Here is a 24,938-nt window from a genome sequence, read left to right as displayed (position 1 = left end):
TTGTTTTGTTTTGTTTTGTTTTGTTTTGTTTTGTTTTGTTTTGTTTTGTTTTGTTTTGTTGTGTTTTGTTTTGTTTTGTTTTGAGGGTCCACAGCAAATATAAATAAGGGGGAGGTCCCTGCTTTCTATACTGTGAAATATAGGATTCAGCCACCTTCACCACCCTGTTAACATTCACACAGTCCCTTACTGGGACATCTGAGTGGACTAAAGCCATAGTTGATGTTATTAGTTACACCTGTGCAATTTCTACCATTAGAAGTCAAAATGTATGCTAAGAAACAGCCTGTGTTGAGAGAGACTGCAGTTTTTATGCGAAACAGCTGCCATAACAACAAAGTCCGTCCATCAGAGAGGAGTTTGAAAGCAGCCTGAGACTGAACTTGGGTTTATTCTTTGTTTTAACAAGTACAGTATAGTTCACGATGCCGGAGGGCTAAAAACTCCAAACTGAATAAAATGGACCACCTTCACCACTGTGCTTGGGTATAAAATGATCAGTCGCTATTGATCAATAATTTAGACAAGTGCTAGATTATTGACAGGAAGACAAAATATGTTAGGCCGGCTATGTTTGAGAAATCCTCCCATGCACTCAATCACTGGAACAGAAATTGCTCCATGGTATATAATAACACAGCGATGTTTCTTTCCCCCCCTGCAGATCAATGCTAATTGAGGTGCTACATGATGAATGTGGTCTCAAACATTTTTAACCCACTGGCTGCTGAGTAGCAACAAGCACACGGGCCAACGCTGGGCCACTGAACACTGACTATGTTGTTTATAAGTCTTATACAGATGAGAGGATGAGATGTTATTTTCTATTACTTCAGTAAGCGTGTCTTACAGAAAATTCTTTATTATCAGTTTTGCAGCATTTCCTTTGAGGAGAAAAAGTGATGCAGTTGTCAGGCATCACTCTTAACTGCTTGCTTGTTCTTGCTTAAAATCTTGCTAAACTTGGTTACATACAGGCATCTACTGCACGGTACACAGCATGAGTTGCCTCATAAATTGAAATTTCAAGATTTACTTTATAACTAATGACACTGTGATGTCTCCTCAGAGGCAGAGCGGTACAATATGATGATCAGCACAGCTAACAGAAGGATGCTGGTCGATCCCTGAAGCCCTCCAAACACAAATCTCTGTTGGTGCAAATTCAGCTTGCGGACAGCATGCAGCAGATGGGGTAAACCATGCCATCAAGTGGAAAATAGACCTGTTGTGTTGTCACAGAGACAAGTTACAATATAGTCTGCCAATCGGACCACCAGAGGAAACTGTAAGATGGCTTTTTGAGACATAGCTGTACAGCAACAAGGGGAAACATTCGTTTTTATGTGCATTCACTGCATCAAGTGTTAACAAGATCATAAATCTGATGTTCATTTTAAACATTAGACCCCTTCTCTATCAGAATTTTTTAAAACTTTTTTATATGCAACTGGCACCGAATACAAAAACACCTTACACGTTTAAAATCATAGACTATCACAATAGTTCCTGAATGTGCTGTAGTTAACACGTCAGCCTCTTGAAACAGATAAATATCCTGACTCATTGCTGCCACCCTGTGCCATTTTGAGTCATAAAACTTTGGTGCGTTAAAGAGATGAACCCCATTGTCTCTTGACAAGACCCTGTTATGCTTCACGGTCAATGGAATTAGAGGAATCCTGCTTTTAACAGCAGTTTACAGACTTGAGTCACATCACGCTCATTTTCATTGTTTAAGAAGGTCAACAAAAATGTTTGCCTGCATACTCGAACTATTTGACTGTGCTTTTATTGTCTTTGAGCTCTATATTCACCACTTGTTGGGACACGGTTCTGTACTTTCCAATTCTAATTTAGAGAAAAGAGAAGAAGAACCAGAGTTCAGGTACTTATGCACATAAGATTACACAGTTGATTACAGAACAGGAGGTTCTTGCCTCTCAATGCAGTGGAAAAACGACAGCAGTCTTTTCTGATGGTAGTGTATTTTACAATTTAATATTCCTTATATAAGTCATATATGCTATTACTGGACAACAGACTTTTTAATACACATACTTTCTACAAAATTATTTCAAGGGTTTTGGAAACAGTCATAATAAATTCCTATACTTACTTCAAACAAATACATATACAAGTAATGCATTTATTAACATCGTGGATTAAAGGGTTGCTTCACCCACATCATAAGTATAACATATAAACATTTTCCCACTAATATGCTGTCAGCCATGCAGATCATTCAAGTCTAACAACTACAGTGAAAGACAAAGCAGATGAACGGATTTCAAAGTGCAGCCGTTAAAAACTGTTGACGGCGAGGTCACTGGATTATCCTGAGGATCCAGGACATTGTTTCTGGAAGACACACAGTCAGCACCACAAACAAAATTGCAGTCACCTTTTATTGTATTGTGGTGGCAGCAGAAGTCTCAGTAGTGAAGATATTAAAACCTGGACAAATAAAAGCAATCACTAAGTAAGAAAATGTTTTTGTGAAATTGGGTGAACTCCTTAAGCTGCCACATACATGCAAAATGACATGTTTAATGAAACTCAAACATTGTTTTTTTTTTTATAATGTTTCTAAATGAAACATAAGATAAATGTTTCTTAACATGTCATATACACAATATCAAAATGTGTGCATTATTTAAAAACCAAAAGAAACAACATGCTGTACTTTGGTTAGAATTGCTTTTCCACAATTACCCAGTAGTGCAGTGACATCTTTTGGACATGAGGCAGCAATTCTTGAATGTACATGGCTTTGTTTTGTCTTAAATATGCATCTTTCACATTCTGGTGAGCGTTTTTGTCAAAGCTGCTTTGCCACAAAAACTCCAGCTCTTCTTGGATTGTCGTTTCTTAGAGCAACTCATGTGTCCTTGTGGCCCAGCTGAGAGTGACTGCTTTGATGAAGACACCTGTAACAAATGTTGATTGTCACCATTATTATCTGCTCTAAATGGACTATAATAAATTCATTGTGGTTGAGCTCTAGTCCTGTTACAATATTTGACCGATAGTTTTGGATATAAACACGTCAGAAGCTCATAAAGTAGATATACTGCTCATATTACCTACCTGTGTATTCTTGTTGGACACTCAGATGGCCCTCTGGCTATATCTGGAGATTGATAAAGGGAGCAAATCCTAGTACATCCTGAAGAAGTACCAGAGCCCTCTGTAAAGGCGGCTCAACATCTATCACAACATTGCGCTTCCGCAGAGGATCCAGGCTTGACTCTGTCACATTGTGACAGTGATTCACCTTCAGGGATTGCAGCTTCGGGCAGTACTCTGCAAGAGTCCTGTGAGCACAGCAGACAGAGGATTTTATGGATGTGTGCACAGGGGAGGTGGTGGGATGGCACAAAATTAGTTGGATTATACTAGGAAATAACATATGATATACCTGATGGACTGGTTTCTGACCCGCAGGCAACCTGTCAGGTCCAGCTGCTCCAGGCCCCTGCAGTTCTTGGCCACTTCCTCCACCGACTCATCAGTGACGTTAGCATTGACTGCCAAAGATAGAGACCTCAATTTCAAACACTTCTTGGCCAGGTAGCAGATGGCGTCGTCCTTGAGCTGGCGGCAGGCAGTGAGGTCAATCGACTGCAGCCCCCCACAGTGGTCAGCCAGGCTGCGCAGGGACAGACTGTCCACCCACTCACAGTGAGCGAGGCCAAGGTGCTTGAGGTGCATGCAGCTCAAGGACACCGCCACCAGTGAGTGGCGGGTGAGCCAAACACACCCGCTCATGTCCACTCTCTGAAGATGCTGGTTCTGGCCAACAACTGGCAGCAGCTCCTTGTCTGTCAACCAATCTGAACAGTTCTGAAGTGACAGGCTATGGAGAACTTTGTTGTCCTTTAACATGGAGCAAAATGCCTCTTTGGGAATGGATGGTCCAACCTGTAAATATCACAACAGAGGAGATAGCAGACGTCGCCTCTCAGGCATATAGCTTTACAAACGTATACATGGAAAAGCTACTAAAACTCCTAGTCATCGGTACTTACCGCGGACAGATCAAAAGTCCTGCAGTTGGCTAAGTACACCTGGATGAGGCTGTGGAACTGTTTGCTCACCCTCTGCAGGCTGACAAGGTGTTGTAGTGGCAAATAGCATAAAACGTGTGGAACAAGAACATCTTCCCAGGGCAAATCCAAAAGATGACATCTGCTGCAAAAAAGCAAACCTCGTTTCACAGCTGAACTTTGAGACCACATGCAGCGTTCAAGGAAGCCACCATAAACACAATTATGAATGATAACATACGCCTCAGAAAACAAGAATGACGGAAATATTACAACAGCAGTTAAGAATATTGAATCGGCCTTGTCACTGTAATACGTAATTTAATTGAAGTTAACTGTCATAAATAAATAGAAGCAGCAAAAAAACAAACAAACGTGCATCCCGTTCATCTTATCAGTAGCTGTTGTTAGTCGTAAGCTATCACTGTTAGCTGAGAAGCTAACCTGCCGGGGCCAACGATCCACTTGCTTTTTTAAATAAAGAACTCCCATTTTATAAGACACTTACGTTCGCATTTTAGTTTCTTCATCCATTCTGAGTCGGCTCTGTTACAACATTTTAAGGACGTGTGGTTCTTCACAAAAATGCCACAATAACGTATTTTTCCTGAGCATTTTGCAAGCGTTTGGGGTGAAACCCAAACCCAATGCAACCTTCAGGGACTGTCGGAAGACTTAAATTATCTTGAGAATGGCAGATGGGTTACTGTTTTGTATTTTACGTATACGGCGTTTAAGGGAAAACGAACGCATGAACTGATGGTAAAAGACCCACTTATATGAACTGTTATGGCTACCTGTAGGATATCTCCCTTTTTATTCTGTTGGCAAACACAAAGTAGCCCAATTCTGCGCAATTGGACTTGTTAAGTAAAACAGCAACTACCATCGCCCGTATAGAGATCAAATCTATTGTCCTTTACAAACGAAGGTATGGGCTTCGATGTTAGGGACGGTCGCATTAAGATGACCGCGGTCTAATACAGCCAAGAAAGAGATAATTATTCGAATACCATTTTTTTCCAATAACCAGTGAACGCAACCGTTGTAATTTTCCGGATTTACGTCAAAGATCACGTTATAGGCAATTTAATGTAATTGGTTTGGTTTAACGATTATGTTTGAAATGTTTTATAGAGACGTCCTATACGCTTACAATGATTTATATGTATTCATCATTTATGTTTTCAACAAAAAAAAAATAGTGTCAGTGTATGGACCAAAAGTTACAGACTAACCAGTACAGAGTTAGCAGGAAGAAATAATAATAATAATAAGAAGAAGAAAGAAGGACTACTGTAGTAATGTTGTATTAGCGAACAAAGCACAGTGCAGTCACGTTACACAAAATAAATCTACTTATGTATCTCTATTTATCAGCCGTGTCACAACAAGTGTAAAGAGGAAAGGATGCAAACCTATTCAACTCTGTTTTGAATATTTAATTTCCTATTGCCAATTAGCCTAACTGTTACCATATTAAACAGCATCTTCTCCTGGAATACATGTGTTGAACAAATGACCATCCTGTCAGTTCACCTCTGCCCAGGAGAACAATGAAGTCAGTCACGCTGAACAATTGCTGACCCATGAGTTATGTTTCAGTGAATGAGATGAGCCAACAGGATAGCTGGGTGAACATTCACTCTTGACTGACTACAATCCCATATACAAGCTAAAGTACAAGCATGACAAATAAATCAATCTATGATTTCTCTGCTGAGACCCTGGATGGACAGCCGGTTCCGCTCAGTAGCTACAGGGGTAAGGTGCTTCTCATCATCAACGTTGCCACCTTCTGAGGGTCAACAATAGAGGAGGTAATATTCTGCAATACCACTGATCGATTACAGTCAGATCACATTATGTCATAACACATTATCTGTGTGCAGTCATTTTTGTTTAAGACATTTGATTTTGTGTCCTTTTCAGTACCACCGACTGAATGCACTAATGGAAATGTTTGGTGACCTCAACTTCACCGTCCTGGGATTCCCCTGCAATCAATTTGGTCTTCAGTCACCTGGTAGGAAAAGTGAAGCTTTTGAAATGTGACAGAAATAACAGATTATTAACCTGATAGTTTTCTGTACCCAGAGAAATACTGTATTCTGCATCATTGGTGGAAAGTAATTATGTACATTTACTCAAATACTGTACTTAAGAGCAATTTTAGGGTACATCTACTTTAATATTTCCATTATATACTACTTTATAGGCCCTTTATAGGAGATTTCAGTATCAGATTTATCTTGTGAACCTTTAGAGGGGGTCCAATCCCCAACCACTGAACTATACAATACCAAACTGTATATAAAGTAGTTAAAACTACCTCCATTTTGACGAGCTATAGTTAAGTTGGTTGTTTTTGTTTTTAAGTTAAGTTGCTTTTTCCTTGTAATGGAGCATTTTTCATTAACATTACATGGTATTTGATGCTTCTTCCACTGCTGATTGACATACGCACTTTGTATGTGCTCACGCTATGTGGTAAACATTTGACAAGTTGCAGACAAAGTTGTTAATACACAAATTACGGTTTTCACAATACACGTGTTTAAAACACAGTAGTAATAATTCTTTTTACTTTTTTTTTCAGAGGTGAATCATGAAACCCTCAATATTCTTAAGTATGTGAGACCTGGTGGGGGATTTGTGCCAAAGTTTCCCATTTTTAGCAAGGTTGATGTGAATGGATTGAATGAAGATCCTCTGTTCATCTATCTTAAGGTATTGTGTTTTAGGAGGTGAATATATGATATTATCGGCTACCAATGAGTACATAAATAAATCTAGATGCATGGTCATTTCCACAGGAATCTTTGCCATTTGTAAACCCTGTTATTGGAGATATAAAGAAATTCTACTGGTCCCCAATCAAAGTCAATGACATTCGCTGGAATTTTGAGAAGTTCCTTATCAGTGCAGATGGTGTGCCCTTTAAAAGGTACAGTTATACACCATAAACCTCAAGTAAGAAACCCAGTCATCCTTAATTTGGTCAAGCCAGTCTAACTATTATGGTGGCTCTAATGTTTTCACTTTACTGCAGGTATGAACTTCATTGCCCCATTGAGAAAGTGGAGAAGGACATAGCAGAACTTCTCTGATGGATTTTTCTTCAATTTGTCACCAGTGGCAGAGTGACGATCCCTCAGTAAATGCACTCGTGCACCTGAGCTGGATCTGATGGGAGGAGGAACGGCCCCAGGGCTTCCGTGCATTCACCCTGAGGACGAGTTCCCTTCAGCCGCTGGAGGAGTTTTCATATCACTGTCACACTTCTCTCTATTTTGATTGTGTCTGCAGCTCAAGAATAAATAAAAATGAACAAAGCGCTATGAAATAAACGTCCTACTACTTGTCATTACTTTTGTTGTCACTCCCAGCATCACTATATAATTAATAAGTTGTGACGTAGCAGTATTTAATAGCCGTTATATTGTTTTATAATCTACATTTGGAATGGAATTGAATTGATCCTTATGCCGACCCATACGTCTGACCTTGCGCATGCGTACTCCTTAGTCTGTCAGACGGCAGCAGCCAGTAAACATGGCTGGTGTTGGATTTAGGCGATGGGCCCAAGCCTTTTCTAAAGGGAAAGGTTCTGGCATTTCAGCCCTTTTGTCGGGATCTAGAGCAGGTTAGTGTTGTTATACCTTTTGGTTATACTGTCTGGTGCATATCTCTTAAGATAGGCATCAGAGTTTTCATATAAAAGCAGCGAATCGAAGTAACCTTGACGTGCTAACGCTATCTAATGCTAGCTACCGCTGTTTCGAATGAGGGTGAAAGCGGACACACTAACATTGTCGTTCTTTCGTTGTTTTTCGTTGGCAAGGATGCTAAATTCTACTTGGCATAATAACATATGCAGTTCTTGGTTTCAGCCTCTGGTGTGTCGAGTGGCACTGGACTTGGTCCATGCCCGAAGACTCCCGAGGAGATAGCTGCCGCTGCAAAGAAGTACAACATGACGGTTGCGGACTATAAACCATATCCCGACAACGGCGAGGGGTGAGCTTTGTTTTTACACAGACCTGTCGGTCAAACAATTCTTCTGTTTTTTTGCAGTCTTACGGCACATGTTTAAACGTAAACGTACATTAATACCGTTTCAACCACCACTAACAAAGTCTTCACACAGATGATCACGTATGTCATCGTTGTGTTTTTGTAGCTACGGTGATTATCCACAGCTAGCAGACAGATCTCAGCATGAGAGGGACCCTTGGTATCAGTGGGACCAACCTGACCTGAGGAGGAACTGGGGAGAGCCGGTAAAATACAGATTTTGTAATTATCATTTTTTGTGTTATCAGGTGCACATGTACCGTCTACATACCGTCCATGACAGTATCTATCTATCTCAATGTATATGTCAGGCAGTAAGTAGCAAGGAATTGCTACGTATCAAATGTGCGACATGATTTTGACCATCAAATTATTTTGGTGTTGCTCATTCTGACATATTTTACCCATCAAAACAAATGTCATACTTGTGACCCACGCATGATTGTCGGAGAGCCCTGTAGGTCTCTCAAATAAATCTGCTAATTTCTGAGTGACAGTCATTGGTGAGGCGTGATGCTGCCACCACTTGTGATCTGCATGTTATCAGTGCTCACACATTGCTTTTAGGGATGCACAAGTCAGGGTCTCTGTACAATTACTAGTTAATGTAGATGACAACATAAGTTGTTATTGTATTATGAGAGTTCACTATGTTCTATGTCTGTCTTTAGATGCATTGGCATTTTGACATGTTCATGAGGAACCGTGTGGATACATCTCCCAGCCCCGTGCCCTGGTCGACAATGTGCAAACAATTGTTTGGCTTCATTGGGTTCATGCTGTTTATGTTCTATATTGGGGAGAAATTTCCAGCTTACCAACCTGTTGTAAGTACAGATGAATGCTAGGATTTATTTTTTGTATTCCATGTTATTTTCAGGGTATGTGACATGAGCGGATTAATTACTTTATTATTACTTTATTATCATGTACATGTGTGTGACTTAGACTGAATGTGAGACTGAACATGGCAGCTTGTCATCATAAACTGTTGGTACAAAAAAACACTATGTGTTCACAGGGAAAAAAATTTTTTTACTTGTGTCAAATTTATATTTTTATATTGAAAAAACAAACAACCTTATTACTACTACTACCTAATTTCAAGTGAAACTGTCAATTATATACTGTATTTGCATTTTTATGGGCTGAAGAGACTTTTATAATTACATTAGGTATGTTAGGGTAATACTCCATGATAGTTATGTTGTTATATTCCTTGTCAGTTATGCTGATGCTCAAGCCATTATTCAAACATATTTGATTTTGAAATAAAACATGTCGTTTTTATCAGGTGATTAGGTATAACATTGAAGGTTCCTGCTCACACTTGAAGATTATAAAGTGAGCAAGACCTATATGAAACTTAACTTCTGTTCTGAATACCTTCAATCAGAATGTAAAATTGTTTCAATAAATTTAATACAACTCTCAAAAAAAGGGATGCTGTGTAAAAGCAAATATTAAACAGAATGTGATCATTTGCTAGTCTTTTTGTCATATACTCAATTGAAAAGACTACATAAATTTATTGGATTAATGTTTTACCTCATCGACTTTATTTTTATCAACATGTTTCAAAGAGTTTGTTACAGAGGCTCAAAAATACAGATAGACAGGTTAAATGGCAGTATTGTGATTGGGTATGCATATAACCTGTTGTTTATATGAATTTAAATTAAGAACCCTGTTTGCTGTATTTACTCTTTACTAGCAGCATTCATCCTTTAATAATGTAGATCGCAATGTAAGTGTTTTAACATAAATGACTCACAAAAATATCAGTGTTTTTAGTAGTTGTTTGAGTATTTTTGTGTCACTTCTTTTTAGTGCTGTGCCATATGTAGATGAAATGCTCATTTTTAATAAGCATTTGTCTCCCTTGCAGGCCCCGAAACAGTATCCCTTTAATGACCTGTACCTGGAGAGAGGAGGAGCTCCAGACAAACAACCAGAAGAAGTCAAACATTATGAAATCTAATGACTAAAATCTGATTCTACTTGTGTGTGTATATATCTCTGTCAAGAATAAAAACGTTAAGTTTACATTCCTTGCTGTGTTGCTTTTGTTTTGTGTATAGAAAGAATGCCAGTCTGCCAAATGTAAAAATTAAGAAAAAAAAAAAGTAAGGAGAACTTCTTGGACACCCTCGTTATGAATGCAAGAAATACAGCATACAAGATACATTTTTATTGGGTCAGCGTTTACATCGGGGTTACGTTAGGCCACTATCAAAAGAGAAATGTCCGTGTCGGCTACCGTAGCGTAGTGACAACACGGCAAAGCACTTTGGTCTGAACCTGCTTGCGTCTAAGCTGTTAGCTTGGCTGATAAGTAGTACGCTAGTTTGTTGTGGATGCGGACAGTCAGGCTGTGATTTAGACAGTTGGCGTGAGTTGCTCTCAATCCCACATTTCTTTTTTATTTTTCTTGCTAGTCTTAAACGTGTCTGATACATTGTGCCTCTCGCTGCTGTTGAAACATAGTAACAAGGGTGGTGGCTTTTAGCTTACTTGCTAGCGAGTCCGGTAATGCTCTGAAACAGCTAGGCACTGTCGAATAAACTGTCTGATGAAACGTTAATTTGCCGGCTCATTTATGTGGCGAAATTAGCCGATCACCCGAAATTATTCAAGTGACAGTTAAGCAATGACTGTGTTTGGATACTCTGTACACAATGTAAATAACTAACCGAAGCTTAAGTGTTTGAAACACGCTTGAGAGGCGTAAACGGAAAATGCTAACGTTAGCTGCATATCAGGTTAGCCTGCGTTTAATTCATTTCTGTGTGACCTGGCAACAGTTTTATGTGAAAAATTCACCGGCAACGACATTAAATCCACGACATATGTAGTTAACCCATTATATTTGTATAACTAACATTGGGTGGAAGCAGGCTGTATGGTCGAGCGGTCAGTTTAGCCATCAGTTTCAGGAAATAGTCGGAGGCAGTCTGTTAGCAAGGGAGACACCCTGATAGAGCCAAGTTAGAAATTTTTGATTAGTGATTACACATTTGTTAAAGACACGTAGCTCTGAATTGTTAATCCACGCCAGTTGTGATACAAAGAAATGTATTCTCTTTGATTTAGTGGAGTCGGTTCGTCTGTCCAGGACTTGGAACTTGTAGAGGAAAATGAGGCTGAAGGAGATCCAGAGGACTGCCCACCAGGCGTGGAGTCCTGCCAGCCACCATCCTATCCACCTGGCCTTGGGGACATCAGCTCAGCAGCTTGACGCCTCTTTCAACACCACAGCTGCCCTGGAGATATTTGAGGTGGATTTCTCTGACCCCTCGCTAGAAATGCAGCTCAAAGGGTCATTACCCACCTCAAACAGGTAATTTATAGAAAATAAAAATTTGTTGGCAAAATGATAAGCCACAATTGTTAAAAATGCATTTCTGCATGGAAGTAAATATTTGATTGATGAGAAAATCTGACCATAAATGATTAGATTGACTCACATGCCACAAACCTTCATCCTTACACTCAGTCTTGTGTCATTTGGAAAAGCATATAAACACTTTATGTGATGTGCCTCACAAGGCATAATCATGCCATTTGTAGCCTATAACTCCCTGTACTATTCATATTCCACAGGTTGCACAGTATCATATGGGTGAATTTTGGAATGGGAGCAGATGGTGCTGGAGGGAGACTGGTTGGTGGCAGCGAAAATGGAATAATAACTGTATATAACCCAGATGTCATAATGAGCTCTGGAGCAGATGCTGTAGTGGGACAGTCTGACAAACACACAGGACCCATTCGAGCACTTGATTTCAACCCTTTTCAGGTAGATATCTGCAGCCAAGATGTGTCCATGGAGACAGTTAATACAGAAGGACTTGTCTTTCTTGGTACTGTAGCACTCTGCTAATCTTTCTCAACTGTGTTTCTCTTTCAGAGTAATCTTCTCGCATCAGGGGCAAATGATTCAGAAATTTATATCTGGGATCTGAACAACTTTAGCAGCCCAATGACGCCTGGAGCAAAGACACAGGTGGGTGCTTGATTATGGGATCAGCAGTTTAATGAATTTCACACCTCTGTTCTGAGAGATGAGTTCACCTCTTATTTTGATCTTGACCCATTTACTGTTTGAATCATAAGACAAAGAAGAAAGCACAATCCACAACAGTCAGCTTTCTCTTTTTTTTATATTTGTGGATTCATATCTTTTGCTTATGTTTTCCATTTTTTTCCATTTCATGTGTCGTGTATCCTGTCCAATTGTAGCTATTAATGCCTTGTAACGTGGATATTTTTTAAGAAAAATTATCATTTTTCAAGCAAGCCATTTAGAAATTTTACAAAAACAACTATCAGTACCTGTTTCTAAAGGGTTATTTAAATACATACTAACAGTGTTTGCATAGCACAGGCTTTGTGGTTTTATCATTTGAATATGTTTGCCTCACAGTCAGGCTTGTTTTCCCAGTAACAGCCTTTGTCTTTTCTTTCAGCCCGCAGAAGACATCAGTGTTGTGTCTTGGAACAGGCAGGTTCAGCACATCCTGGCCTCTGCCAACCCCAGTGGAAAAGCAGTTGTGTGGGACCTGAGAAAGAACGAGCCCATCATCAAGATCAGTGACCACAGCAACAGGGTTGGTGGCTTAAATACAAAATATAGCAAGTTGAAGTTGAAATTTCCCTTTTGACCTGTGTTTCACCAGTAAGGCTCATCTGTTACATTTCAGCAATACTGTCAGATTATTGAACATGTGTTTAGCAGTTAATCAAAGACTTTGTTTGTCCTGACTGTCAGATTTCCTCTCTGGGGATCAATAAAGGATTATCTTATATTTTCTTATCTTATGTCAGGACTGCACATACTCCTATTTTTTCAGGTGAAGTAAAAAGTGAAAATTATTATGTTGAACCCTTTAGAACATCTCACTGCTATGTGTTTTCAGATGCACTGTTCAGGAATGCTTTGGCACCCTGATGTGGCCACTCAGTTAGTGCTGGCGTCTGAAGATGACCGACTGCCAGTCATCCAGATGTGGGACCTCCGCTTTGCCACCTCGCCCTTTAAAGTCCTTGAGAACCACACAAGGTGAGGTTTTAACTGTTTTAGTTTTATGCTCAGTACTGTTTTTTAGTCATCTTAGAGAATATAGCTGTTGGTATTTTCTTACAGGGGAATTTTATCCATATCCTGGAGCCAAGCGGACTCTGAGCTCCTGCTGAGTAGTGCAAAAGACAACAGGATTCTATGTTGGAATCCAAATACTGGAGAGGTATATGACACTGCTGCTCCTCTGTTATCCCTGAGTGACCGTTCCTCATTATCGTGACAACTGTGACAAGGCCATGGATCCTCACAGGTGTAATTTTCTTAATTTTAGGTCATTTACGAGCTTCCAACAACGAACCAGTGGTGTTTTGATGTCCAGTGGTGCCCCAGGAATCCAGCCCTGCTTTCAGCCGCCTCATTTGATGGGAGAATCACAGTCTACTCTGTGATGGGAGGAAGCTTGAAGGCTCAGCAGCTGAGCACAGCTGATAAGGTAGCTGCTGTTCTTATGGGATGTATTTGATCCCAAACGATGCATGCGGAGTTGCATGTTTTCTCCACAAGATGGTGCTGGTGTGAAGCAATTGACATTGACTAATAAACTGTCTGTTATTGATACATGCACAGAATATGATATTAAATTACCCGATAACCTGAAGTAGGGCTGCAATTGCCAGTTGTTTTCATCATTTATTAATTGGCTGATTATTTTCTCAATTTAGTGATTATTCATTTGGTATATAGAATGTCAGCAGTTACAAATGTCCACCGCATTTTCAAAAAGCACAAGTTGATATATTTAAATATGTTTTTTGTATTTAAGGATGTTTTGTCTGACCTCAAGTCCCAAACATAAAGATAATCATTCAATATAATGGAATATATTAACATTTGAGAAGATACAACCAATACAGTTTTGACATTTTTGCTTAATCAGTAAGCAAGCTAGCTGCTGATGAATTTTCTTTAAATCGACTAATTGTTTCAGTCGTGCTTGTTTTAACTTTTAACATTTCTGTTTAACAGATCTCCTCCTCATTTGATACAATGGATCCCTTTGGTACAGGACAGGTGCTGCCTCCACTGCAAGTTCCTCAGTCTACAGTTCAAGACACCATAGTTCCCCCTCTGAAGAAGCCACCAAAGTGGGTGCGCAGGCCAGTGGGGGCTTCCTTTGCTGTAAGTAAAGTGTTTTATAGTCATGGTATTGGAAAACATGTTAAAATAATATCTTAATGACCGATGTGGGGTTTTTTTCTTCAGTTTGGTGGAAAGCTGATAACCTTTGAGAATCCAAAGCTGCCCCCAGTGCAGAGCCCCCAACCCGCCCCCAGACAAGTGTTTGTGAGCCAGGTTACCACGGAGACAGAGTTCCTCCTGCGCTCCAGGGAACTGCAGGCGGCGCTGCAGTCAGGCTCCTTCAACAGCTACTGCCAAGCCAAGATTCAGAACGCCAAGTCAGACGCGGAGCAGGACATATGGAAGTTCCTTCTGGTGGGCCCTCATGTCCTCTTGATATTTAGACACAACATCAAGTTGTGTCAGTCAGTCCGTGTGTTGTTAATGAATGTTGATTTTTGAAATTTTCACTTTCTTTACAGGTAAACTTTGAAGATGAAGCCCGCATTAAATTCCTCAGACTTTTGGGTTTCAGCAAAGATGAATTGGAGAAAAAGGTATTCTGTCTCTGATAAACTGTATATGTGTAGCTATTAACTGATATCCATCATGTATAACAGTGTAGCTGTGACTCGTATCCCGTGTCTTAGCTGTAAAAATTATGTTTGTTCAGATTTCAAAGTGTCTGGGGAAGAGTTTTCAGCACAATGGACATGGAGTAGATGCCAAAGACCTGGCAGAGAAGATGCAGAGACTCTCCACTGAGGTTAGACATTCTGCACACAAAATGTCTATTTTCACATCTTTTTGGTCTTTGTTATTGGGTACCAAGTTATGCAGCCCATGTTTATTGTAAAATATTTGTTGTTTCATTTGCAGAGGGCTGAAGAAGCAACTGAAGGGGGAACCTCAGGTTCCGTTTCACCCGCAGACTTCTTTAGTCAGACCCCAAAGGAAAATTCCAACTTCCAGATCCCTGTGTCATGTGGTAAACTCCCTCAGTTCATTGTGTGGTTGAATCCTTATCATCTCTGTCTAACACATTGTCATTGTTTGCCAAGAATGGAAATGTAATTGCATGTAATTGTCCGCTGTTGGGTTATTAGCTAATTAGCTCATGTTCTTCTTGTCAAGATACTGATGGTTTGATAAGCCAGGCGCTGCTGGTTGGTAACTTTGAGGGAGCCGTGGATCTCTGTCTGAATGATGGTCGTTATGCTGAAGCCATTCTGTTGTCTATCAGTGGAGGAGAGGAGCTGCTCAAGAAAACTCAGCAAAAATACCTAAGCAAGCAAAAGAACAGCATTTCAATGGTAAGTGTATGTCTGACTCGCTGTGGTTCAGTTGGATAGCACAATATTTATGTGTGTTAATTAGATTTGTCCCCAACTGCAGCTTATCTCTTCAGTGGTGACCCAGAACTGGAGAGACATAGTGGAAAGCTGTGAGTTGGACAACTGGAAGGAGGCTCTTGCTGCTCTGCTGACCTACGCCCACCCTGAGGATTTTGCCCGTCTGTGTGGTAAGTCGCTCTCACCTGCAGTGCACCGATCATGCTACAGCTTGCCTCGCTTCCAGGAGTGCAGTACCTTTTCAGCAGTACTCGTTTTACTTGCTGAATCACTTTTCTGTTATGCCATTCTGTAATTCTCTTTGGTAGATACCCTGGGAGGCCGGTTGGAGAATGAGAGGACAGAAAAGCGCTGCCTGCAGGCCTGTCTGTGTTACATCTGCTCTGGGAACATTGAGAAGTTAGTGGAGTGCTGGACCTCTCACAGAGAAAGCTCCTCCCCTCTTGGTCTTGAGGTATAATCGTTGTGAAATTTTGTGTAAGCTGTTTATGAGCAAAAAAGCAAATGTCTTTGTATGGCATTTACCACATCTGAAAATCAACGAGTGGAACAACAATCTTATTTAATGAGGGATGGTTGCTTGTACTGACGTGCAGAACTGGGTGCAGCAGTTTGAGAAGAGCTTGCAAGAGAATTTTTATGGGCTTCACAGGCAATGTGCTGTTGTAAGCCAAAAGTAGGAGCTGATATTCTACTGTTATCCTAAATATGCGATTTCTGAATTTATTCCAGTCATGGAAACACATGGATGTCTTTGGATTTTCTAAATTGGGGCGCATTCTTGACATAACAATGTCTGATTAAGATATGTGGGTTGTTTGTTTTCATTGTTTTTCAGGATCTGGTTGAAAAAGTAATGATGCTGCGTAAGTCAATTGAGCGCCTCCGCAACAGCGAGGTGGCTGTCCAGAGTCCCATCCTGGCAGAGAAGCTAACTTGCTATGCTGGCATACTGGCAGCAGAGGGCAGTCTGGCAGCTGCCATGGCCTACCTGCCTGAAAACTCTGACCAAGTAAGAAGCATAGCTGTAACCTAATTACAGATCCATAGTTTTGCGTGATTTGGATTGTACTAAACACCTTTTATGTTTTTGTACAATTTTTTGCCCCCCCCCCCAGGCTGGAATCATGATGCTGAGAGAGAGGCTGTTCCATGCTCAGGAAGAGGCTGCCGTCGGACAGCAGCCTGCAAATTCCTTCAAGCGAGTCAGTGTGTCCACGGCCAAACCTTCTCCTGCTGCTCAGACTCCTGCACCAAAAGCTCAAGTTATGGTATGGTAAATTTATTGTTTTGCGAGATTATCTTTCCAATGTAACCATGCGTGTTTGAACTCTTCTTTTAAAAACAGTGTTACCCCCCTCTTCATCCTTAGAGTCAGTACCAGCCTTCCACTGCTGCCCAACAGCAGCCTCATATGCCGTCAGTTTTTAACCCACAAGTTCCAGCCAACACCGGGCCTGGTCTGCCACCTTCTTCTCATGTACTGCCGCCCAATGCGACCCGCCCTGCAATGAGGCCTTCCTACCCCCAACATCCCGCTCCGGCTCCAGGTTTTTTGTTGCTTGCCTACTACTTCAGTGTATTTCGGGCTGCATTCATTTGGTGGTTGATGATTTATTCAAGGTCCTTTTTTTCCCCAAGGTTTCCTTCCTCATCAGCCATTCCAACCTCAGCCTATGCCCATTGGTGGACCCTCAGCCTTCCCTCCTCCAGGTCCTTCTATGCCAGCTGCTAACTTATCAGGACCTCCACTACAGCCTGCGTCATCGAACCCCGGAGGCCTGCCTCCTATGCCCAGCCCCGGGGTGCCACCGACAAGCTTCATGCCTTCTACCTCTTTACCCTCTGGCCTCATGCCATCCAGTTCCCAGCCCGGAGCCCCAGTTCCCATGTACCCAGGGGGCCTCCACAACCAGCCTGCACCCCCCATGGCCTCTGGTCCATATGCACCCCTTGGATCAGGGTATCCGCAGGGCGGTCCCGGAGCTCCTGCCGTAAAGCCCTTCACAGCCCCTGCTGTTGCTCCTCCTCCTACAGGTAGATGTCACGTTGGTCCCTTTGCAGGCAAAAAATTACATGAATTCTTTTTTTTTTTTTTTTTTCAGACATTTACTTAAGTGTTTTTAGATTGAGACTCATGTTAGCTGAAATCTGTTGCTAATGGTTAACAAGTCCTCTTCAGCTGTCCACCTCATTTGACTTGCAGGATACTTTCCCTGGCTGAATTCCCAATGTGACCTCCAAGGTGACAGGGTTGGATATGGAACATGAGTGGATTGAAATATACACTTGAGTGACCAGAAAAACCATCTGTACAATATGATACAATGCAATACAATATTCCTGCTTTAGGTTTTATGATTGTATTGGATTGAAGTCCGTTGTACAGAATTTTTATATTGTTCTGCTCACTCAGTGTGTTTTTGGTGGTGTTTGCTTGTGCCACTGTGCTTGAGGGACATGGCGAGAGCTGATTTATTTGTAACCATGTTAGCGTAAAACACTATAAACAGTTTCCAGGTTTGAATCCAGAGACTGTAGTTTTTAGTTGACATCACTTCTTACATTATTAGCACAAATTAAGACCCAAGCGTCACATTTTCCGAAACATTTTCACTTGTTATATACATGAGGAGGTATATCCAGCATATTGGGCTGTTGTTGCTTTTGAGTGCTTCTGAACATTTTGCCATGCTACTGAGAGCTATGGCTTATTGTCATGTTTTTATTTTAAATGTTTTTTTTTGGCACATAGACTAACCTTCACTCAGAGACTGTCATGTGCAGACAGTCTTTGGCTGCTTGAGTGTAACTGCACGAATCATGTTGCTTGTTTGTTTCTAATGTTTTTCTATTCCTCTTCTAATTGTAGCCCCTCAGGAAGGCTGGAATGACCCACCAGCGGTGCGAGGTGGACCCAGGAAGAAGAAGGTACTCCCACAATTATCAATTAATATTCACCCCATCAAGAGTTCAGTTCTGTAATGTATTGTTTGTTCCTTATGCACCACAGAGAAATATTGTATTAACAGCAAAGAATTAAATGACTGTTTGTTATTTTAAAGATGTTGTGCACAGTGGAAAACCCACAGAGAGTTCTGCTCTCATTAACTTATTAATTTCATTAACTAAACTAAACTAAAAAGCAGACAAAAATAAATACGGTTTTAATAACATGTCAAATTCAACCTGCTGACCACAACTCAGTTTCAGTGTTTTATAACCTTCCTCTCACTGACTGCATGAGTCTTAATATTTTGTGTATGCAGGTCCCTGATAACTACACTCCACCAGCCCCCATCACAGCCCCTGTGATGGGATTCCCTGTGGAGGCCCCTCAGCCCCACGACCATGCCCAAGTCCCCCCTGGGGCCCCCCAGGAGCCCAGTGTGCAGGTTGGTGTTCGACGAGGGGCCATCATTTGAACTCTCAACAGCAACATGCACGGCAAATGTGAACACTTTGTATTCACGTCCTTGTTTTCTTCAGCTCCTCCAGCAGCTGCCAGCAGAGAGGGTGGAGCAGAAAGAAATCCCAGCTGAACACATGGTCCTCAAATCCACCTTTGACAGCCTGGTGCAGCGCTGCCAGCTCGCAGCAAGAGACCCAGTAAGGCTCACTCTGTGTGTGTGTGTGTGTGTGTGTGTGTGTAGCTTAATGTAACAAAGGAGATAGGAAGAAGTTTTATTGGATATCAAGTGGTCACAAATGTTTCTTTTTCAGCAAACAAAAAGGAAACTTGATGATGCAGCCAAACGTTTGGGATACCTGTATGACAAGCTGAGAGAGCAGTCGGTAAGAAATTATTTTGTTGTGTTAGTACAAAAAGTAAAAATGTTAGAAAATAACAAACTGCAGTTCCTCATTCAAATCATCCAGTCTTTTTTTTTGGGGGGGGGAGGACCTGTCAGGGGCATTTTTTCACATTTTTCTGACATTTCATAGCAGTTACATCAGGTACAACATCGTAACATCGTTTCCCTGCCGATCTCGCAGCTCTCTCACAGCATCCTGAACGGGCTCCACGAAATCAGCCGCTGTGTGGCGAGCCAGAACTACCAGCGAGGTCTGGAGGTCCACACCCAGGTGGTCAGCAGCAGCAACTTCAGTGAGATCTCAGCCTTCATGCCCATCCTCAAAGTGGTCATGACCATCGCCAACAAGCTGGGCGTCTAACCCCCAGAGACACCGCCATACCGCACTTCAGTGTTAAATTGTTATATATGTATTTATTTCTCTTTTTTTGACCTGATGACAAGCTTTGATAATGAAAATAATTACTGATAACATTGCGGATTGTGGTCTTTCACTCCATACTTATTCCTTCCCGGAGGGACTTGGCTGATTGTGACAGTGAGGTGGATTTTTGTAGAGATTCGTCGATATTGCTGTGATAATTTTACAATATGAAAAGATGAATGTATTCTCTGAAAGTTGTGATTCTGTGTAAATTCAACAGTTTATGTAATATACAAAAGTGGTGCAAAAGTTTGAATCAAGGTGGTGTTTGTACAAGTAGGTGCATTTTCTGAGCCCACGTTTCGCTCTGCACACGTGCATATTGTTGAGTTCATGGAAACATTATTGATTGAAAGCATGCAGTGCTCCAGCTGCAGAAGCAAAACGTCTGGGACAAGTAACTCCTGCGTCCGCTACGGGGGGTTGGAAATTGGGATAATAAAATCTGCGTTGCACTTACTATTCATCCTGTCGGTGTAGTTTGTACAAGGGAGAATTGGAGCGATGCTCTTTTTACTGACGTTGCAGAATTTCACAGCCAGCTTCGAGAGCGTTTGTAAAAACACTGTAACATAAATATTGATTGTTCTCGTCACCTGCTGTAACAGACTGTGGCCAGTTCATGGTGCCATGAGGAGTTTTGGCCAATGCACTGCAGAAGACTGTCATAGTTTAGTTCTTTTTTTCCATTTTGTATAGCCTTGTTTGCATATTGTTATTTCCTGTTACATCATGTGAACGACTGAATCGTTTTTCAGTTTTTTCATCAGTATGAATGTTGTGAACCGTGTTGTGAACTGCGAATGGCATCCCGTGCAACACCCTCCATGTTAACGATGCTTTCACTCTCTCTTTCCACCCACGTTACGTCTTACCCTTACATAACCATGAATAATATTTTTTAGAGACCATATTTGTTTTAGATTAGATCATACCAACTTAAATGAACTGACAAAGGAAAAATTGATATTCTGATGTTTTGTAGCTGGACGTAAAGCTGGATAGTTTGGTGTATCATGGCAGCAGAAGGCAGTAAAGTGCCTCAGTGTGCTCATTTTGGTTGCACAGATATTTATACAACCCATGTTGCTTAATTTACTCATTGCGGTACCTTTTTTCAAATAAAATTCCACTTCAGAGGTTTTTGGGCTTGATTATTTCTTAAGATATGTTCTCATGAATATGTCATGTGTGATGTCCTTTAGTGAGTTTTGACTAAGCTTTATTCATTGTTACAAAATCATTAATTAATGCTTTAAAGATTAGTTCTTAGTCATGGATAAGAACAATTTTGGGGATGCCAGGTTTCATAAAATGAAAAAGTGACGTTCTGTCTTTTTAAGCTCGTCGTCATTAACCCCTTCATTATGATGGACTTAATCAGAATCAGAAAAATGAAAATAGGTGATTTACTTAGAAATTAAAAAGACCCTTTTATAGCAATAAATGTGCTAATTAATAATTTATAAAGCATTTATTCTTTATAACAATTATTCGTTAGTAAAAACTATTGGTTGTGGCTATTTTTAAAGGTGCCTCATTAGAAAGTGGTTTCACATTTAAAAAAATATGTAGTTTTGGCACATTTCACATGATAAATTTACAAGTAGTTTTCAGAAATTCGCGTGGTTTTACTTCACATGATACTACATGCATTTCCCAAGTTTTCATTCTTCCTGTTTCTTCTTTTATTCTTTTAATATTTTGATCAAATTCAGTTACCCTTTGCAATGTATGGAGCCCATTACCAATTACAAACAGTAGCTTATTAAAGTAAGGCATGTGTGCTTTTACATTTTATTGTATTGTCAAATTAAAGACACTGATATGTATTACATTACACAGTATTACATCAGCATGCTCACAGAAGGTCCTACCAAGAGTACATAAAGCTTGTCTTTTTTTATTTGATGGCTATAGTTACACAACACATGATGAACAAACACTATATGAAGCATTGCTGTGGATTAAACTATCCGACACTTCAAAGTAGTTTAAAAAAAATTCATATTACAATGCTGCTACACGTGGATGTATCAAAAACTCTTCAAGTGGACATTGAGTGCAGTTTCCATTTTGAACAGCAGGTGGCTCTCTGTTTACCATGCATGTGCTTTATCTTTATCTGTGGTGCATTAACTCAGGTACTACCTGCTCTTATCGCGCAGCTCTGGGCTCAGGTAAGCTTTACTGTGCCTGCTGCTCTATTTTTGCTTTTTTTTCTCCAAATGCACATGAACGCACCAAAGTGTACGAATACAACTTTTCTTCTCAGTACACATCGAGTCGGTGTTTCGTGCCTCAGTGATTTTTTTTCACTTCCTAATATTGAAACAGTTGGCCAGTTGGCAGTTTGCAAAGCTGGCATGTCACCACCCGATCTGCTACAGGTGGTTCGCCCGCCCCTCCGTCATTGGTCCAAGAGGATCATAAGTGAAGAACTCGCCGCTGATTGGTCGAATCGAGTCAGACGCTTTGAGCTGTGTGGCGTGTATGTTTTTTTGGGGTTTTGAACTCCAGTAACCTCAGTCATGACAGTCTGGGGTGATGTTAATTTATTCAATTTCACCATACAGCACACCACAGTAGCGTCTTGAGTCATGCTGGACTGTCCCGGAAGTCTCTCATCTGGTTTCAGGGGTTGATAGAGCCGCCACCCTGCTAAAAACCACTCAAGTGTGACCAGTGGTAGGAAGTAATAAGTGGCCTACATGCACTCGAGTAGGCCTACATCTACTTTACTTGACTATTTACAGTGTATTCTACCTTTGAGGTACTTATACCTTACTTGAATATGTCCATTTTATGCTACTTTCTATTTTAAAGGGAAATATTATGCTTTTCACCCTGTTAACCAGTGAGTGAAAATGACTCAGTACATTTACTCAAGTAATATTTGTTCACTGCTTAAATATTTTTGTTGTGCTGCTTTATGCTTTTATCCCAGTACAGTTCAGAGGCACATATTGTACTTTTTACTCAACTACATTTATTTGACAGTTTTAGTTACTAGTTACTTTGCAGATTCACAAGAACAGAAATTCAGAAGCTACCATGTGGATAAACTGTGTGAAGTACTCTTGAGAAGGTTTAAGGCTTTTTTTCTTTTTTCTTTTTTTTTTGCTTTCATAAATACATAAAAGTTCAACCAACCTAAACCTAAAAACCTAAAAATCAACTAGCTGTTTTTAACATCCAGAAACCACGTACTCCTCAAACTGAAACAGTGTGATGTAATATAAACTGGTCTGTGGTCAGCACGCTGGTCCGACATTCCTCTCTGGCCTGTGTAAACCATTTAACACGTATTCAGAGTGCGTTCTTCATCTACGAGCAAAAGCAAATAGCCGGAGTATTAAACATTTGGAATATATTTGACTCACACACTCAACACCAAGCAGGTTGTGTTCAGTTTCTTACCCCATGTACTAATATGCACTGCGTTAAATATTCAGCCACTGTGGGGTCAGTATAACATCAGTGCGATACTGCTTTCGTTGTAGTGCCAGTATCAAAGCCGCCCAACAGAAGACTCCTTCTCTTTCAATAAACCCAACAGGAACATAAAAATAATGATGAAAACATGCTGCTGACGCTGGGTCAATCTTTAACCACGGGTGTTTCAGCGTGCAGAAAGCAAAACCTCGCCAGGGAACAGAGAACAACCAGACATGCCTCAGTTGGATTATGAGAACTGCAGATCGCTAACCATCTGCACACAATAAACAAATGCGGAACAAGTATTCTGGTCATTAACTTGAGCCAATTTAGCAAAAAATAAACAAATTATAGTCCTGTGCAAGAGCCTGCATTCACAAAAGTACTTTACATTTACTTAGTATTATCAGCCAGGTATTATTAAATGTCTCTGTACTGTTGGATAGTAATTATGGCATGTTTGCATCTGTAAAATTGAATTATATTTTATGAGCTGATCATATTTTTTGTCTAAAGAAGCTGACGCTGTTAAGTAACTAACAATAAGTGTAAGATAAACATTTCACTGGGACTCAAGTCTGGAACATTAGAAAGATGTTGCATGTTGTAAAAGTTTAGCAGTGCTGGAAAGTAATTAAGTGCATTTGCTTAATTACAATACTTGAGTGCAATTTTGAGGTATTTCTAATTTCATTTTTTTTGGCTGCTTTATTCTTCCACTACATTCACATTCTCAATTCATTAGAAGATGCACCTATTTTATGTGCAAAATATGAGATAATCTTACAAGTTATGGGTGCAGTGAACCATTTTCTCCATGTTGATTAAACTGATGATTATATTATTGATGAAATTATTTAATTGTTTGGTCTAAACATCTGTCCATCAGTTTCCAATGTGCTCCAATGTCTCATTTTGTCTAACAGTCCAATAATCGGCTTATATTGTCTACGTGCATCTTGACCAGCTACAGCCCAGTAATGTATAAATATATTCTATAGTGAGTACTTCACATTTGATACTTTAAGTACATTTAGCTGATAATAGCATACTTGTACCTAAGGCACACTTTAAATGCATATTGTTTCTCATAGTAATTTTACATTGTTTTATTGCTACTTTTATTTCAGCTAAGGGTCTGAGTGCTTCTTCCACCACTGAAATTAAGATATCATGTCAATAACAACAACATGAGTCAAAGTCAGCCACAGATAAGCAGTGTTCTTCCCAAATACTGTGTAATGCTGAAGCCTGAATCCAGCCTTGTTTATCACTGAAAACATTACACGGTCTGACAGCTTCTGACTGACCTCATTCTGCACACAATCAAAATTAAATGCTTCCTGCAGGTGAGCCGCTGCTGTCTGACTGTACTGGGTGTGCAGCAGCCGCATCACATGTTTCACCCATGACAGCTCAGCCATTACAGTTCATATAAAAAACAAGTCCAGATGGCGAAAATGTGTTTTGTGTACCTTTGTGCCGCGTTTCAATTGAAAACAGACACATTTAAACAGAGCTCTTTAAGGAAATATGACAATCTGGCTTCATAGTGTTTAATAAAAGGTTGTTTTTGACCAGATTATGTCAGATAAGGCAAAGACACCACAAGGTTAAAGAGAAAAGGAAAACAACAACTGG

General features: G+C 40.4%; 4 protein-coding genes across 7 annotated transcripts; 3 read left to right on the top strand and 1 right to left on the bottom strand.

Annotated features, from left to right (window-relative positions):
* Nucleotides 1–1,959: 1,959 nt before the first annotated feature.
* Nucleotides 1,960–4,724, bottom strand: fbxl15 (F-box and leucine-rich repeat protein 15). Of its 3 annotated transcripts, none has more exons than XM_046377954.1 (6): nt 4,558–4,724; nt 4,032–4,191; nt 3,422–3,924; nt 3,091–3,317; nt 2,716–2,930; nt 1,960–2,457 (listed from the first exon to the last, which is right to left on the bottom strand). In XM_046377954.1, the coding sequence occupies exons 1-4, from the start codon at nt 4,581–4,583 to the stop codon at nt 3,128–3,130; spliced, it is 879 nt and encodes a 292-aa protein (XP_046233910.1). In that variant the 5' UTR covers nt 4,584–4,724; the 3' UTR covers nt 1,960–2,457; nt 2,716–2,930; nt 3,091–3,127. The 3 variants fall into 3 exon arrangements, with proteins under 3 accessions (XP_046233910.1, XP_046233909.1, XP_046233908.1); XM_046377953.1 differs by having other exon boundaries at nt 4,032–4,194; nt 4,558–4,723; XM_046377952.1 differs by lacking the exon at nt 4,558–4,724 and having other exon boundaries at nt 4,032–4,256.
* Nucleotides 4,725–5,369: 645 nt separating this feature from the next.
* gpx9 (glutathione peroxidase 9) lies at nt 5,370–7,490 on the top strand. The gene is made up of 4 exons (XM_046378034.1): nt 5,370–5,869; nt 5,982–6,075; nt 6,649–6,779; nt 6,866–7,490. Exons 1-4 carry the CDS (start codon nt 5,738–5,740, stop codon nt 7,013–7,015), a joined length of 507 nt encoding a protein of 168 aa, XP_046233990.1. The 5' UTR covers nt 5,370–5,737; the 3' UTR covers nt 7,016–7,490.
* Nucleotides 7,491–7,534: 44 nt separating this feature from the next.
* On the top strand, nt 7,535–10,172 carry ndufb8 (NADH:ubiquinone oxidoreductase subunit B8). The gene is made up of 5 exons (XM_046378033.1): nt 7,535–7,695; nt 7,943–8,069; nt 8,233–8,332; nt 8,798–8,953; nt 10,015–10,172. Exons 1-5 carry the CDS (start codon nt 7,605–7,607, stop codon nt 10,105–10,107), a joined length of 567 nt encoding a protein of 188 aa, XP_046233989.1. The 5' UTR covers nt 7,535–7,604; the 3' UTR covers nt 10,108–10,172.
* A 194-nt stretch (nt 10,173–10,366) lies between these two features.
* Nucleotides 10,367–20,319, top strand: sec31b (SEC31 homolog B, COPII coat complex component). Of its 2 annotated transcripts, none has more exons than XM_046377474.1 (25): nt 10,367–10,518; nt 11,220–11,466; nt 11,730–11,925; nt 12,037–12,132; nt 12,596–12,736; nt 13,046–13,188; nt 13,273–13,372; nt 13,481–13,642; nt 14,176–14,328; nt 14,413–14,643; nt 14,751–14,825; nt 14,942–15,034; nt 15,148–15,256; nt 15,403–15,581; nt 15,664–15,790; nt 15,929–16,074; nt 16,459–16,632; nt 16,739–16,891; nt 16,993–17,170; nt 17,262–17,657; nt 18,493–18,551; nt 18,890–19,015; nt 19,110–19,229; nt 19,344–19,415; nt 19,617–20,319. In XM_046377474.1, the coding sequence occupies exons 2-25, from the start codon at nt 11,264–11,266 to the stop codon at nt 19,794–19,796; spliced, it is 3,612 nt and encodes a 1,203-aa protein (XP_046233430.1). In that variant the 5' UTR covers nt 10,367–10,518; nt 11,220–11,263; the 3' UTR covers nt 19,797–20,319. The 2 variants fall into 2 exon arrangements, with proteins under 2 accessions (XP_046233430.1, XP_046233431.1); XM_046377475.1 differs by having other exon boundaries at nt 10,371–10,518; nt 11,242–11,466.
* Nucleotides 20,320–24,938: the final 4,619 nt, after the last annotated feature.

This window comes from Scatophagus argus, chromosome 21, assembly GCF_020382885.2.
Source record: "Scatophagus argus isolate fScaArg1 chromosome 21, fScaArg1.pri, whole genome shotgun sequence".
In the NCBI taxonomy this organism is placed as follows: Eukaryota; Metazoa; Chordata; class Actinopteri; family Scatophagidae; genus Scatophagus; species Scatophagus argus.
The sequence above is the reverse complement of the archived record's forward strand: the minus strand, read 5'-3'. Positions and strand labels throughout refer to the sequence as shown.